Source organism: Mesoplodon densirostris, chromosome 6 (genome assembly GCF_025265405.1).
Source record: "Mesoplodon densirostris isolate mMesDen1 chromosome 6, mMesDen1 primary haplotype, whole genome shotgun sequence".
Classification (NCBI taxonomy): Eukaryota; Metazoa; Chordata; class Mammalia; order Artiodactyla; family Ziphiidae; genus Mesoplodon; species Mesoplodon densirostris.
In genome coordinates this window covers 122,119,433-122,134,916 of record NC_082666.1, presented here as the reverse complement: position 1 = coordinate 122,134,916, position 15,484 = coordinate 122,119,433, and the positions used below count along the sequence as shown (strand labels likewise).

General features: G+C 44.6%; 1 protein-coding gene across 1 annotated transcript in view; it reads right to left on the bottom strand.

Annotated features, from left to right (window-relative positions):
* The window catches only part of DOCK5 (dedicator of cytokinesis 5), a 216,239-nt gene that overhangs the window by 119,135 nt on the left and 81,620 nt on the right, over positions 1-15,484 (bottom strand). The window contains exons 3-5 of the mRNA XM_060102585.1: positions 12,592-12,632; positions 7,235-7,290; positions 4,775-4,871 (exon numbers count right to left, since the gene is read on the bottom strand). Of these exons, the coding sequence (XP_059958568.1) occupies positions 4,775-4,871; positions 7,235-7,290; positions 12,592-12,632 (194 nt within the window). The remainder of the gene's footprint in view (positions 1-4,774; positions 4,872-7,234; positions 7,291-12,591; positions 12,633-15,484) is intronic.

Genomic DNA, 15,484 nt, shown 5'->3' with positions numbered 1-15,484 from the left:
AATCTGTGTTCTTTCTGCTTGGGTTTGTTTGTTTGTTTGCACTAACTCTTACTGGGTTTGTTATTTTTTCTGAATATAAAAGTACATACCAAGTAAGGGAGCAAGTCAGATTTTTTTTTTTTTTTTTTTGGCCACGTGGCGCAGCCTGTGGGATCTTAGTTCCCTGACCAGGGATTGAACCCAGGCCCTCGGCAGTAAAAGCGTGGCGTCCTAACCTCTGGACCGCCAGGGAATTCCCAGCAAGTCAGAATTTAAGAACCAGCCGCCTGTCTGACCCCAATGCCCCCGGTTTTGCCATTTCACCAGGCAACCATGTCCTGCTTCACAGTGTTCCCTCCCTTCCTGATCAAGCACCGAAAATGCCCGGTCAATAGGTTCCAATGGAGGATCAGCAGTGCAGGCAAAGCTCGTCAGAAACTGCGGTGCATTTGCATGCAGCATCTGCATGCTTCCCTTTTCCTTTCTGGAATGATCCCTGTCTCTTGGACTGGAACCTAAGCTAAGGAGCCTCACTATCTACGGGGAGAAACACATAGACTAGCTACTGAGTGCTCAAGGTCGCTCCGCCTAAGACCACAACACAAGACAAAGGAAATGACCTTGGATAAGGGGGGACAGGGAAGGGAGCTTCAGAGTCTCCCAGTCTGGCCAGAGGGAGGACGTCCAGGGCGGAGAGTGTTTCCAGCTAAGACATCAAGACTCTCATGCTCATGTTTGCAGAGTCCCTGATGGTCTGCCTGCGCGATGATTTCTTTTTATACCCTCACAACGCTATGGAGTAAACAAGGCAGGTTTTGCATCATTTTAACAGATGGGTAAAATCCAGCAGACACTTGGAGACTTCAAGCACTTACGTCCAAAACCAGAGTCAGTTAGGGCACAGCCTGGATGAGAAACCATGTTTCCTAATTTCTAGTCCCCTGTCTGTCCCCTATAGCTTGCTTCTTCTCCAAAGCATACAGGAAAGATAGTAAATTCATAAATAATACTAATATAACAAAGAGAAAAAAGGAACGTGTGGGAATTACCATTTCTTCTTTCTACTCTGGATGGGTGGGTTCCTCTCTCCTTGGCATGGCCGCTACATCCCCACTTTAAAACATATTTATGGTAATTTCACAAGGTTATGGTATGACTGCTAAAAAGGAATCACAGCTATACAAATATCTTTCCCTTCTAGAATAATTACCTGTGCCTACATGGCTGGGCTTAACCTGGTTAGTGGATTCCATTTTCCTCTCACTTAAGACTCTGTACCTACCTCCTAAATTTCTCATGAACTGAGACTGAAAAGAAGAGAACTAAGAAATGTGTTGTAGAGAAAGGCGGAGGCTCTAGGACGTCTTTAAAGACACCAAACACAATGCCTGGTTTCATAATCTGTGGGAGAAAATGTGTGAGAGATAAAAGTACTGATGTAGGGCTTCCCTGGTGGCGCAGTGGTTGCGAGTCCGCCTGCCGATGCAGGGGACGCGGGTTCGTGCCCCGGTCTGGGAGGATCCCACATGCCGCGGAGCGGCTGGGCCCGTGAGCCATGGCCGCTGAGCCTGCGCATCCGGAGCCTGTGCTCCGCAACGGGAGAGGCCACAGCAGTGAGAGGCCCGCGTACCGCAAAAAAAAAAAAAAAAAAAAAGTACTGATGTAGATTAGGAAAACCTGTATTCATCTTTACACAGACTGAAGGAACTTACACACAGAATCAGAAAGCAAACACCAATAAAAATGCTTGTGTGGGGCCTCCCTGGTGGCGCAGTGGTTAAGAATCCGCCTGCCACGGGTTCGAGCCCTGGTCCGGGAAGATCTCACATGCCGCTTGCAGAGCAACTCAGCCCGTGCGCCACAACTACTGAGCCTGCGCTCTAGACCCCGTGAGCCACAGCTACTGAGTCCGCGCACCAAAACTACCGAAGCCCGTGTGCCCAGAACCCATGTTTCGTAGCAAGAGAAGCCACCGCAATGAGAAGCCCGCGCACCACAATGAAGAACAGCCCCCTCTCGCCACAACTAGAGAAAGCCCGCGCGCCGCAACAAAGACCCAGTGCAGTCAAAAATAAATAAATAAAATAAATAAATTTATTTTTAAAACAAAGTGTGTGTGTCTGTGTGTGTGTGTACGCGCGCATGTCTCGGGGCAGGGGGGTGATTGAAACCCACAGATCTGGGTTCCCTTAACTTTTTTCCCAGTGAATCATAATATTTAAGGCTTGTTACTTTTTTTTTAAATAATATTTATTTATTTATCTAGGCTGCGCCGGGTCTTAGTTGCAGCACGCAGGATCTTCATTGCAGCATGTTTATTTGCAGCACGTAGGCTCTTAGTTGCAGCATGTGCGATCTAGTTCCCCAAGCAAGGATCGAACCTGGGCCCCCTGGATTGGGAGCGTGGAGCCTTACCCGCTGGACCACCAGGGAAGCCCCAAGGCTGGCTACTTTGACATACAGATTTTTGACAAAGCATTTCAGAAATTCTGCCTGAAGTGAACTGTCAATGCTTTAGGAAGGAACAGAAAAGAGCAAAAAGAAAGCCAAGATTTCCATTTGAAATGGATCATTCCTGAATGGGTGAGCATGCTCTCCAAAGCAGGAGCAGATTCTCAGCCCTATCAACTGATTAACATCCCCACAATGAATGCCTTTTAGTCAACCAATAGCAGCTATAAGCCATCTAAAAAATAACTCACAATAACAAAATAATTATTTTATGAGACATCAAGATTAAGATGGGAAATGTGCTTCCCCCCGAGAGGAGGGTGGAATTTTCTTTTTTTTTTTTTTTTTTAACTTAGAACTCAATTCTGCTATTAAATAGTGGAACTTCCACATAGCGAAATCCTCAACGAGAGCTTAAAAGATTTTGGAAACACAAATACATGAATCATATTTCTTCCTCCCCGGCTCACTTATTTCTCATTCCTAGTCAATAGCAGACTTGGCACAATTATCTGTGGACATGTACTAGACACAGATCATGAACTAAGCACAAGAGTTGTGTTTTAGCAAGAAGAAAACTCTAGCTCATTCACTCTCTACTCTTGTAGATTACAGCTATAAACATCTCATTTCCCAGTACTGATTAGCTAATACATTTTCCACCACTCACCAACTTCCAGAAAGACTATGTTAAGGAACTAACCCATCCATCAACCTTGTTACATCCACCACTAACCAATCAATGAACCGGAACCAGAGAGTGCTTTCAATAGAAGGACAAGATGATCAATGTAGGCCAAAGGGCTTAACACAGCATCTCTCCCCAGCTTGTGATTTAAGAATTTACAGGTTAGCTCTCTCCTCGATGAAACATAAAGAGATCAAAAGATCACTTGCATTACAAGGCACTGTGCCCCAGGGGCCACATGATTGGTTCAGGAGGAAGTGCTCCCATAGTCCAGAAGGAAACATTATGGATTGGTGTGTTTAGAGACACATTATGAAGAAAAAAGGACTTCAGTGGGGTCTTGAAGGATGGGCAGGCGGAGAAAAATCACATGCTTTTCCATAGAAGGGGTTGGTGATTTCTATTGCTGTGCTCCACCCTGGGAAACCAAAGCCCTGGGAAATGAAATATCTTATACTAACTGCTAGAAGTTATGCTAGAATGAGTTTTGATTCCTGTTTTTAGTACAATGGTTTAGAGTGAGGTGCTCCCAGTTACTTAGTAAGATTGGCTTTTGAGAGTTAAAATGTGGAATCAATATATGACTGAAAAAAACTTAGACGAACTAAGCCACATAAGGAGAGACTGGCTCCCAGGCACTGAGTCGAGTCCTGACTAATCTCATTCACACATTGGGCCAGGGAATATATCAGTACATTCATAGGAATTCTTAGTCAGCCATGGAAGCCTGGAAGATGCCTGCAGAAGGCAAGACCTAATGATACCTACCCACAAGGTCTCCAGGAAAGAGGAAACTTTAGAAAACAGTGTCTATGCATTCACAGTGTCTGAGAAAGGAGCTTCCTGAAGTAGACATGGGTGCAGGCTTGCTGCCGCCAGACTCAGAGTTCTTGGCCTCCTGCAAGATGGCTGCCCCAGGTGTTCTCAGCCTGATAATATTATTAAGTGCTAGATTTACCTTGCCTTGATTGTAAACCCACACACAAAACTTGTGATTATGGTTTATCAGGGAGAGAATGTGCTGGTTCCTGTGTCATTTCCCACTGATCTGGCATATCTTATTAGCATCCTAAGGTCAAACCACTGTTGTGAGAAACAGTACTATGAGTTGGCCTCAAAAAGAAGACTCTTCAGAGCATGGTTTAACGTGATTCATGTTTCAGCATTGGTAAGGTACACAGAAGGTAGAGAGTGAACCCTCATAGGAGCCCTCATGGGGCTGAGCACTGAAACAGTGACAAATGTCTATTCACTGGGATACACACAGAGGCTAAGAGCAGGTCCCTCAACTTCCCCATTGATAAACTGGTAATAATTACAGCTACTTTATAGGAGTGTTATGAGGATTAATAGCTCCTGGCACTTAGCAGGGACGATGTGTCTGCAGCTCTTATTATCCTTATAACTTTACGATCAGCCTGCGAGTTGGGAAAATACCGACCTCATGATTATGCCCACCTCCTCCACCACCCACATCATCAACGGCTCTACATGGCGAAGATGGGAATCTGCTGGTTATCAGACATTGCACTGTCCAGGTAAGATACACCCACTCCATACAGAGAGCTAATGAGTGGCCGATCCCTTGCAGCAGAACAGATGGGCTGAGGGCCCAGGAATAATGCCACAGGCTCCAAGCACCAGGGGCAAACTCACCACGTAGAGCTTGCGCCAGATGACGGCCCATTCCCGCAGCGTCGAGGTGAGCTCCTGTACCAGTGGGAGCTCCCCGGGAATCACGGTCTCGTGCTGCCTAAAGAGAACAGACAGATGCTCCCTTCACTCTGGGTGGATCACAGTGGCTTTTCTTTTTTCTTTCTTTTGCGGTACGCGGGCCTCTCACTGTTGTGGCCTCTCCCGCCGCGGAGCACAGGCTCCGGACGCACAGGCTCAGTGGCCATGGCTCACGGGCCCAGCCGCTTCGCGACACGTGGGATCTTCCCAGACTGGGGCACGAACCCACGTCCCCTGCATTGGCAGGCTGACCCTCAACCACTGTGCCACCGGGGAAGCCCTGTGGCTTTTCTTGATGGAAGTCATGATCCCCACAACTCAAAGATGGGAATGGGCTGGTTGGGCTTCAACCAAAAAAAAACCCTTGTCCATTTAGGGAAGGTTTGGGTAGAGAATTTTTACCACATCAAGCAGCTGAGAAAAGAGAAAGAGCTTAACACACCACGATTCTCGAAATGAACGGATACAGAGCCCAGCCTCTATCTCCCCATTCTGGATCTTTACAGGAGCTTCAAATACCAACCAGGCTGGCTGCAGCAATTGCCAGGGATGGAAGCCCAAATCCAGTACTTTTGCTGCTTCTGCCAAGCAGCCATTTCATTAGGAAGGGTGGGTGGGCGGAGAAGTGTTCATGGCACAAGGGTCCTGGGGCTTGGAGCCTCACACAGGACCTGCTGTGGTACTAGGTTTGCTTCTCATCTGTTGGCTCACTGCACAGAGAACGTACATATACCCAAATCCCCACTTACAGCAGACTTTTAACACGGCCAACCTGACACTCATGCACATAAATCCCGTCTGGTATTTTTATGATTAGCAAAAGGAGAAAAGGAGAGAGCGAAAGCAAGCAAACAAATGGGGGTTAATGGTGGGATTGCCAGGCGTAAATAAAAATACAAGACACCCCGTTAGGTTTGGATTTCAGATAGATTAAAATAATTTTTTTTTTTTTTTTTTTTTTTGTGGTACGCGGGCCTCTCACTGTTGTGGCCTCTCCCGTTGCGGAGCACAGGCTCCGGACGCGCAGGCTCAGCGGCCATGGCTCACGGGCCCAGCCGCTCCGCGGCATGTGGGATCTTCCCGGACCCGGGCACGAACCCGCGTCCCCTGCATCGGCAGGGGGACTCTCAACCACTGCGCCACCAGGGAAGCCCTAAAATGATTTTTAAGCGTAAGTATGTCTCAGGAAATATCTGAGACATGCATGTAAAAAATTACTTGTTATCTGAATTTCAAATTTAACTGGGCATCCTGCATTTTCCCTGGCAACACTAGTTGGTGGAAATATGCCCCCAACCCTGCCCTTCCACCAACGTGGCTGTAAGTGACCCTGGAGGCTGCCTAGGAATCAGAAAGAAGATTCTCCAGGAGGGCAAGACAACTGCTTTTCAGCCCTGATTATGTGTGAATTTGGGCACGTCTCCATCTCTCGTCTATAAAACGAGCGTGCAGAACTTATGGCTGAGAATGTTCTCTGCCGCTGTTAGCCAGAGTGCCTCTGTGACCCACTCCACACTCTCTAACGGCCCTGGGATTCCTGCTCCAGGCTCTCTTTATTCCCTCCTTAACTCTCCCGCCCGCTGGCTCACCAGCTAAGTGGATTTTCTCTGCAGAGCGCATTTGCACACATTAGTTAGTTCATAATTTCATATCAAGTTCATGACCTACGTGGGGACAGGTTTGTTTTCTCTGATTCGCAGGGGGAAAGCCCCAGGTGCACTGACTTGTCCAAGGTTCAGAGCTGAACAGTGCAGGGTGTTGTATGCTCACCTATCATCCCCCAAGGTTCCCAAACAGGCAGCTCTCAGGTCTTATGGGCCAAAGAGCACCAAATATTTATGTACGTGCACACTCACACGCGCACGCGCACTCATACATACACACACACGTGCACGCGATCAGTGAGCAGCCAGTGTAAGAGGGAAAGTAAAGGCCCTCTCCGTTCATTATCTGTCTTTACTGTTCTGTGGGAGGAATAAGTATCAAAAAAGAAGACAGGGCTTCCTGGTGGCGCAGTGGTTGAGAGTCCACCTGCCGATGCAGGGGACGCGGGTTCGTGCCCGGGTCCGGGAAGATCCCACATGCCGCGGAGCGGCTGGGCCCGTGAGCCATGGCCGCTGAGCCTGTGCGTCCGGAGCCTGTGCTCCGCAACGGGAGAGGCCACAACAGTGAGAGGCCCGTGTACCGCAAAAAAAAAAAAAAAGAAGACAGAGAAGGAAGGATGTCAGGAAAATGTTTTTATTCATTTCCCTTTCATCCGAGAAGTGGAATTGATGAGCTGAGACAATAATGCACAAAATGATATTTTCTGACTTCATAAAATCTATAAGGATATTTTACAACTTCCTCACCTGTTAGGAGTCTTCCTACGTTAGAACTTACCCACGGTCTTCTACAGTGGCCTCTTTCAAATGGATATACGTTTCAGGGAAAATACCCTACGGAGAGAAGAACTTAGGTTAGGTGGCCGTAAAAATCTCAGCCCAAAGTAAAGAGCACAGACAGCAGCAAGGATGAGTGGGGGAGGGGACAGGACGCCTGGACAACAGCTACAGTTTGCAGTCAAGGTTGCGGGACATCGATTACATCACCTGCCTACCTAAAGGAAAGCAAGCCTGAAACACTGAAAAGGTATAAATTAATCCCTGGGTTCAGAGAGCATAAAATAAATGCTCTGTAAATGACCAGGCATACATGCCCGGGTCAGCTCAGAGCTGCCATAATGGTAAAGTGTTTCATAGTGAGATCCTGAAACCCCTCCAGGTCCTACATGCCCTGATATGCTTCCCTTAAAGGGTTTCATATAATTAGTGAGATGGAGGGCTATGTACTTACTGGTCCGTAAAATTATAGTGATTTTCTAGAGTCATTCCCCTCAGCACTTTCACTTAAACAAAATGCATGGAATCAATGAGGACTTGTTATCTGGTTATTTTTAGCACTTTCCAGTCTCAAATTGCTCTCCATTCTATGTCCCTAAGAGGCAACTGGACGTCAGTATTGTGACATGGCCCGTGGGAGAACTAAGCCCAGAAAGACCTAAGAGAAACAATGGAAAGTGGTGGGTAAAAACTGCAGAACTGAAGATTGGATCTCACCAACAGGAAGCAAGCCATGGATGTGAGTTTTCGTAAAAGCCGAAAGCTTCTGTTATTCAACCACATGATATGCTATTCAATAAACAGAGACACTGCCATCTAGAAAAGCACTGCTGGTCCCTGTTTTATGGTACTTTTCAGGCCAGACCAGGAGAAGCAGAAGAAGCTGTTCAGCAGGCCCCATTGGCTCAACAGCTCATAGTCCTGAGCCTGTAGACGTGGGACCACATGGACACCCAACGTCAGGGGAGACTGACCACAAGGATGGGAGACGGATAGCTCACTCCCTGGGAGGCTGGGTCAGGGATGCGTGTGTACCCAGTGATCCTTAATCCATTCAGAGCCAGAAAACGAGTACATTTCAACCCGGGCTGGTCTTGCATCTAGTTTGATGTGCTATGTTTTTATCTGAGCAATTCTCTCCTTTCTCTCTTTTAATCCTTTGCCAGTAAAACAGGAAACAGCAAGAAAATTTGAGACTGTGCTGCTCCCAGCATTGGTGATGACAAGGTGGATCCTGACACTGCTTGAGTCAGAAGCAAAATGGCCATCCTTTCCCGCCAGGCAGGAAGAACCAAAAAAAAAGTACAGACATACCCGCCCTTCCTCGCTTTGAGAAACGGGTAGGTGTGGGGCATATGGTGAGAAAGCATTATCCCCATCTTGTTACTGATGAAGACCCAGAACACACCTAGAAACAAGGTAACACCGACCTCTCTCATTATAAGGACAGGATGCAGAGTGATTTTGGAAAACCAATCAAAGAGTTAAATACAAACAAAAATTCAATGTGTGTGTAATTCCTTTGGGGCCAGATTAACGGGGTTCTGAAGCTCCAGATCCGTCCTTAGGATGCCTAAGAAACCTTGGGTGTTTCTTCTATCCGCTAGATTGAGGTAAATGTTTTGTTGATGACGATCTTTGTGGAGAACCAGGCTTGGATGCCCAGCACTCACCTTGATGGCAGGATGCTGAGTGAAATAAGCCAGACACAAAAGGACAATTACTGTCTGATCTCACCTGTAACATGAAGGACCTAGAGCAGTCAAATTCATAGGGACAGAAGTAGAATGGGGGTTAACAGGGGCTGGAGGAGGGAGGAAGGGTAAGTGTGTGTTTCATGCGTACAGAGTTTCAGCTTGGGATAATGAAAAAGTTCTAGAGTTGGATCGTGGTATGGTTGCACGACAGTGTGAATGTACTTAATACCCCTGAACTGTCCATTTTAAAAGAGTTAAAGTAGTAATTTTTTTATCAAGTATATTTTACTACAATAAAAAAGTTGTCCAGAAATCATAAAAAGGTGGAGCGTTGAAACCACTCAAAGCAGCAGTTATCAGGAGCCATATTTGCAGGTTAAAATAAGATGTAACACTGCTGGTCCCAAGGAATATCCTGGCAGAAGAGTTTTCAAATCAAGAAGATAAAGGACCGGGCCTCCCTGGTGGCGCAAGTGGTTGAGAGTCCGCCTGCCGATGCGGGGGATACGGGTTCGTGCCCCGGTCTGGGAGGATCCCATATGCCGCGGAGCGGCTGGGCCCGTGAGCCATGGCCGCTGAGCCTGCGTGTCCGGAGCCTGTGCTCCGCAACGGGAGAGGCCACAACAGTGAGAGGCCCGCGTATTGCAAAAAAAAAAAAAAAAAAAAAAAAAAAAAAAAAAAAAAAGAAGATAAAGGACCAATTAACTGTTTCGTACATCTATAATCTGATGACTGGTCTCCTAAGAACTGGGAGAAATCCAAAATAGAAACATTCGTAATACAAGTGGCTTATTTTGTGATGTCCAAGCAGATCATAAGCAGATAATTTATATTGGGTATACAGACATGATTTTCATATTAAGAGAGTATCTATTTTGTTGTATTTCCACTCTGTTACTTGCAGGCATCATCTTTCCATGATAACATAGGTCCACTTATAGCCATTTAATTGCTCTGGTAAATCCGAGGCCGTAGGCCTTTTCCTACACCAATCTGACACACGGAAAGCCAGAATAAACCTAGGTAATATATTTGTGATTTACAGCCTATCTCTCAGTTTTGCTTGTGCTTTCTCAATGCAACCTACCCACTTGAGGGGGAAAAAAAATGAACTAATGATTTTCCAGATATTGCCCTTAACCATAATTCCATAATCCTGCCAGGATCAATAATCAGTTTCTGCAAAGCTCTTGGCTTCTTCCATTTGTAAAACCACTAGCATGTTTTATCACCACTCTAACCGGTTAGGTCTGCTTGTAAATAACACCAAAAATTTCCATTAAAACAATAGGCTTTTCAAATAGCTCTTCCCCTAAAGAGGCAAACAAGGAAATAGCATTAGGAATAGCATTTCAACTAGGCTGGATTCCCTAATGAAGGGGTGTCAAAGTTGAGCATAATTCATGACAGCTGACTTGGAATTCCCTGTTTTTCCTACTAGAAAGATATTTCAACTTATAAATCAACAAGGAAATGCATGGCCCTTGTTTGTACTATTATTTCACTGAACTACAAAGTTCAGTTATCAAGAACTAAGAAAAGCTCTTACTGAAATAATTCTTTTCAAGAGATTGGAAGTTTAAAAGGGTTTCAAAAAAATTTAAAACACACCGAGACCTTGTCATTTAGATCTTAGCGAAGCACCCCATCCACTCACTTTCCAAAGCAGACAACAGATGGATTCTGATGTCTAAGGATGCCTTAGATGATGCTCCGAAAAGATTCTTACAGACTGTAGACTCTCTGAAAGGGAAAACTGTGGTCTGGGGCCTTGTTTCAACACAATTCACATTCACCAGTTAAAAAATTCCCTTTGATCTTAAAGTTCAGATGATCTTATCTGAGAATGGATTTTTGTTTATGTTTTAAAATTAACTTTTTTTTTAAAGGATTGGTAATTAAGTGTCATAAGTATTGCTGCTCTTGAAGAAATTTAGAATTTTAAAATTGTTCACTCTATTCATGCTTTGAAAAATAACTACCACCTCCATAATTATGAGTAAAATAAACACTATAGGGTTAAACCCAAACCAAGAAGCAGAGGTGGCTGTAAACTAGGTTCTCTAGTTAACAAGCATCCCAGAAGAAAAGGTCTTCTGCTTTGGTCCTATCATGGTCTCATTCACGCCAGAACGTCTGCTATCTTAGGTCCTTACATGAAAGCTTGGGGAAACTACAGTCAGCAAGAGATTATTCATTTAATCAAATAACTTATAATTATTTTCATTATAATTAAGCTGAAAATGAAGACATGCGGCACAAGCATCTAACTGTGGGTAGAAAAATTCAGCATCCGGATTTGGGGAAGGAATAAAAGGATCAAAACGGTGGGAGTTGATACCTGCATTAAAAGCAAATAGGCCTTTATTTTGGTAGATTAGTAAACTGTCAAGAGTTAATAAACTGTGTGTGTACACACACATGCGCAAATACTGAGTGTTATCTGAGGGTCAACAACATAGAGTGCTTGAGTAGGACAGTCCTGCTTTTTGGGTTTTTTGGCTGTACCACGCAGCACATGGGATCTTAGTTCCCTGACCAGAAATCGAACCCAAGCCTGCTGCATTGGAAGCACAGAGCCTTAACCATTGGACCACCAGGGAAGTCCAGGACAGTCCTGGTTTTAAATGGCCCTATACCTTGTGGGAAAGTGTTTTTCTGGGCCCGTAGCTCTTCTGAGACTGTGAGCTATAGCATCACTTCTGTACTGTGCCATATCTGAAGAGGAAAACCTGTGGATCTGTGAGGGGTTTTTCTGGTGTTGTTTTTTTTTACTTAGCTCTTGATAAATTCTGAAATGTTTCTCTCACCCCTCCCAATTCACGACGTTGCATGTGAACTAACTGTGAAATAGTACGACCCTATCCACTTTGTTCTGTTCAAAAGAAAGTGCTGACAGGCTATGCTGTCCCGACGTGCAGTGTCACAGGAAAAGCGCTGACCTGACCTAAAATGAACTGAGGGGGTATTAACCTAACTCACAGAGTTTCTTTAGCTTGATGATTAGCAGCTTTGGCACTGCCCAAAGGAACCCACGAGGGTCAGAATTTTTCAAACTCTTTGCCCATGATAAGACAGCAACCCAGCACTACTATCATAAAATATAATGAAAAATACATAAAATACTGTAAAATCTATACCTAACACAAAAGTTTCCTGAAACACTACTTACCGTCGCATTCTATTCTCTTTCTATTTTTCAGTGTTGTTTTTAGGAAAATGTTGGGTATAACCCACTCTACTGATTTCAGTTTGAAAACTACTATTCTGGTTTAACCATTTTTTAATAAAGGAAAGAGTCAAGTGGAAATGGGGAGACCCTTTGGTCCTGAGATTTCAGCACTGGAACTAAAGGATAAAGGGAGAAGCCCAGGTCCCCCCGCAAAACAGAGCAATGTCCTGGGTGACCCTACGGCTCAGCTTGAGGGAACCAGGAGCAAGAAGTCCGCAGAGGCCCTACCTGGGGTGTCAAATTCACCTCCGGCCTTTATCCTTGAGTTGGCTGGTGGGAAATATGGCCAAGGTCAGAGAATTTGCTTTCAAATCTAAAGACTAGCCGTCAAAGAGAAAGCGAACTAGGTCTACAGACAGCAGATAATGGAATCAGATACGAGCACACAAAACTGGCACACAGATTTCAAACTGAAACGATAAGCCATACCTTTTTAGATTTATTTTGGAGGGTATATCCTCTGTACCAACCTGTCAGGGTAGAAGAGAACACAAAATCTTTTGTTATCTGGGACAATATAAAGACATTAGCAACATACGTCCTCATCTTGTTAGGACACTGGGATGGAATCCAGGAGACATTTAGCAGACAACATGAGCATTCTGGTTTATTATGCAATAAAAATCTAGATCTATTTCAGAGCTTTAGTCTCTTGATAACGAAAGGATTTAAAATTCACTTAGGACCATGCCTCATCCCTACTCCTTTGGAGAAAGGATAGAACAACAACAAAAAAACAAGACAGAAGGCAGCCCAACCTCTCAACACCTTAATACCTCCCAGCATTCAATGAATGTTTTTGTATAAATGAATATGAACTTTCATCCATGTATATACATTCTGAAAGTCACCTTATCCTATTACAATAGATTATACTATTCAAATAGATATTTTAAAATAATTTATATATAGTCTCTCCCTCTCGCTTTCTCTCCTACTCCCACCTCCCTCCTCCCCAAGTTCCCAGGTTAAGAACCAATATTCTGGAACAATTTTAAATCGGAGTAGCAAACCTTATGTATATAAATATTTACACCTAAAAACAAACTGAAATAAATAATGAAACAACATTTTCAACAATTCTTGGCAATGCTACAATACCCCCTACAATGAAAAGATTTTATGTGTTTGCTTAACGAGGCTTTAAGTAAAGTCTTTAACTTCCTTTTAAAAATTCTGATCAATACACATATTCCTATGGATGTTTTTCCCACCCTCTATCTTGTAAAGGTAGTACACTAATCTGTCCATAAACAGATATTGTATACAAAATATTTATTGAACACCTACTATAGGTAATTCACTGTAATAATATTCCTCATTCCCCATGCCCATGAGGCATCAGTGTGGTCATCTTGCTTAAGTAAACCCTGTTGTCCGTGGTCCAGATGTGTAAAGTAGCCATACACACACAGTGAGCAGACGCAGGCTGTAATGAAAACTTTACGCATCATATTTCTGGACAAACCTATTACATAACTGGAAAATATACACACACTCCAATGTTCATAGCAGCACTACTTACAACAGCCAAGACATGGAAACAACCTAAATGTCCACCAACAAGTGAGTGGATAATGAAAATGTGGTACATATATACAATGGAATACTACTCAGCCATAATGCAGTAACGTGGATGGACCTAAAGATGATCATACTAAGTTATATGTGGAATCTAAAATACAACACAGGGGGCCTCCCTGGTGGCGCAAGTGGTTGAGAGTCCGCCTGCCGATGCAGGGGATACGGGTTCGTGCCCCGGTCTGGGAGGATCCCATATGCCGCGGAGCGGCTGGGCCCGTGAGCCATGGCCGCTGAGCCTGCGCGTCCGGAGCCTGTGCTCCGCGACGGGGGAGGCCACAACAGTGAGAGGCCCGCATACCGCAAAAAAAAATAAAATAAAATAAAATAAAATAAAATAAAATACAACACAGGGCTTCCGTGGTGGTGCAGTGGTTGGGAGTCCCTCTGCCGATGCAGGGGACGCAGGTTTGTGCCCCAGTCTGGGAGGATCCCACATGCCGCGGAGCGGCTGGGCCTGTGGGCCATGGCCGCTGGGCCTGCGCGTCCGGAGCCTGCGCTCCGCAACGGGAGAGGCCACAGCAGTGAGAGGCCCGCGTAACCGCAAAAAAAAAAAACAAGAAAAGATATAAAATACAACACAAATAAACCTATCTACAAAACAGACTCACAGACATAGAGAACAGACTTGTGGTTGCCAAGGGGGAGGGGGGTGGGGGAGGGAAGGATTGGGAGTTTGGGATTAGCAGATGCAAACTACTATATATAAAATGGATAAACAACAAGGTCCTACTGTATAGCACAGGGAACTATATCCGATATTCTGTAATAATCTATAATGGAAAAGAATACAAAAAAGAACATATATAACTGAATCACTTTGCTGTAGACCAGAAGCTAACACAACATTGTAAATCAACTACACTTCAATAAAAAAATAAATTAAAAAATATTTCAGGCAACTGTTAATAGCATTCTAGAACTCTCTTGTAATTTGTTCTATATAAAATCATCCAACACTGGACACGCAATCTGTTTTGGATATGTTAAAGCAGAGAGTTGAATTTACCTTCTTTGAGTATGGATTTATTAATATTTTCACAAATTTTAAACTGTCAGTATTCACACATGTTAAGGATTTTGCTATTTTTTACCAGTTAGAATGGGGTATTATGCTGTGAACTGGTTATAGGTTTGCATCAAGGCCCATGGTTGACAAAAAGATATCTGAACAGGAAAACACTGCTCCCAATTTAAGATGCCAAAATGCACGTGAGATCCAGTTATACCCACACCAAACAATTCTCCCAGGCCTCAAGAGTCTTCACCCATCTCTACACACTTGTTTGGTTCTGCTAACATGTGAAAATGACTTTTGTGGGACTTCCCTGGTGGCGCAGTGGTTAAGAATCTGCCTGCCAATGCAGGGGACACGGGTTCAAGCCCTAGTCCGGGAAGATCCCACATACCGCGGAGCAGCTAAGCCCGTGTGCCACAGGTACTGAGCCTGCATTCAAGAGCCCGCGAGCCGCAACTACTGAAGCCCGCGCACCTAGAGCCCGTGCTCCACAACAAGAGAAGCCACGGCAATGAAAAGCCCACGCACCGCAACTAGAAAAGCCCGCGCACAGCAACAGAGACCCAACACAGCCAAAAATAAAAAATAAAATAAAATAAACTTATTTAAAAAAAGTAAAATGACTTTTGCATGAGTAAATGGCTTCAACTCCATCCTGGGCTGGGGAGGGGGAGGCAAGCTGAGAAACAAGACTTCAGTCTCTTCCAAGCAGTTTTCATCTCT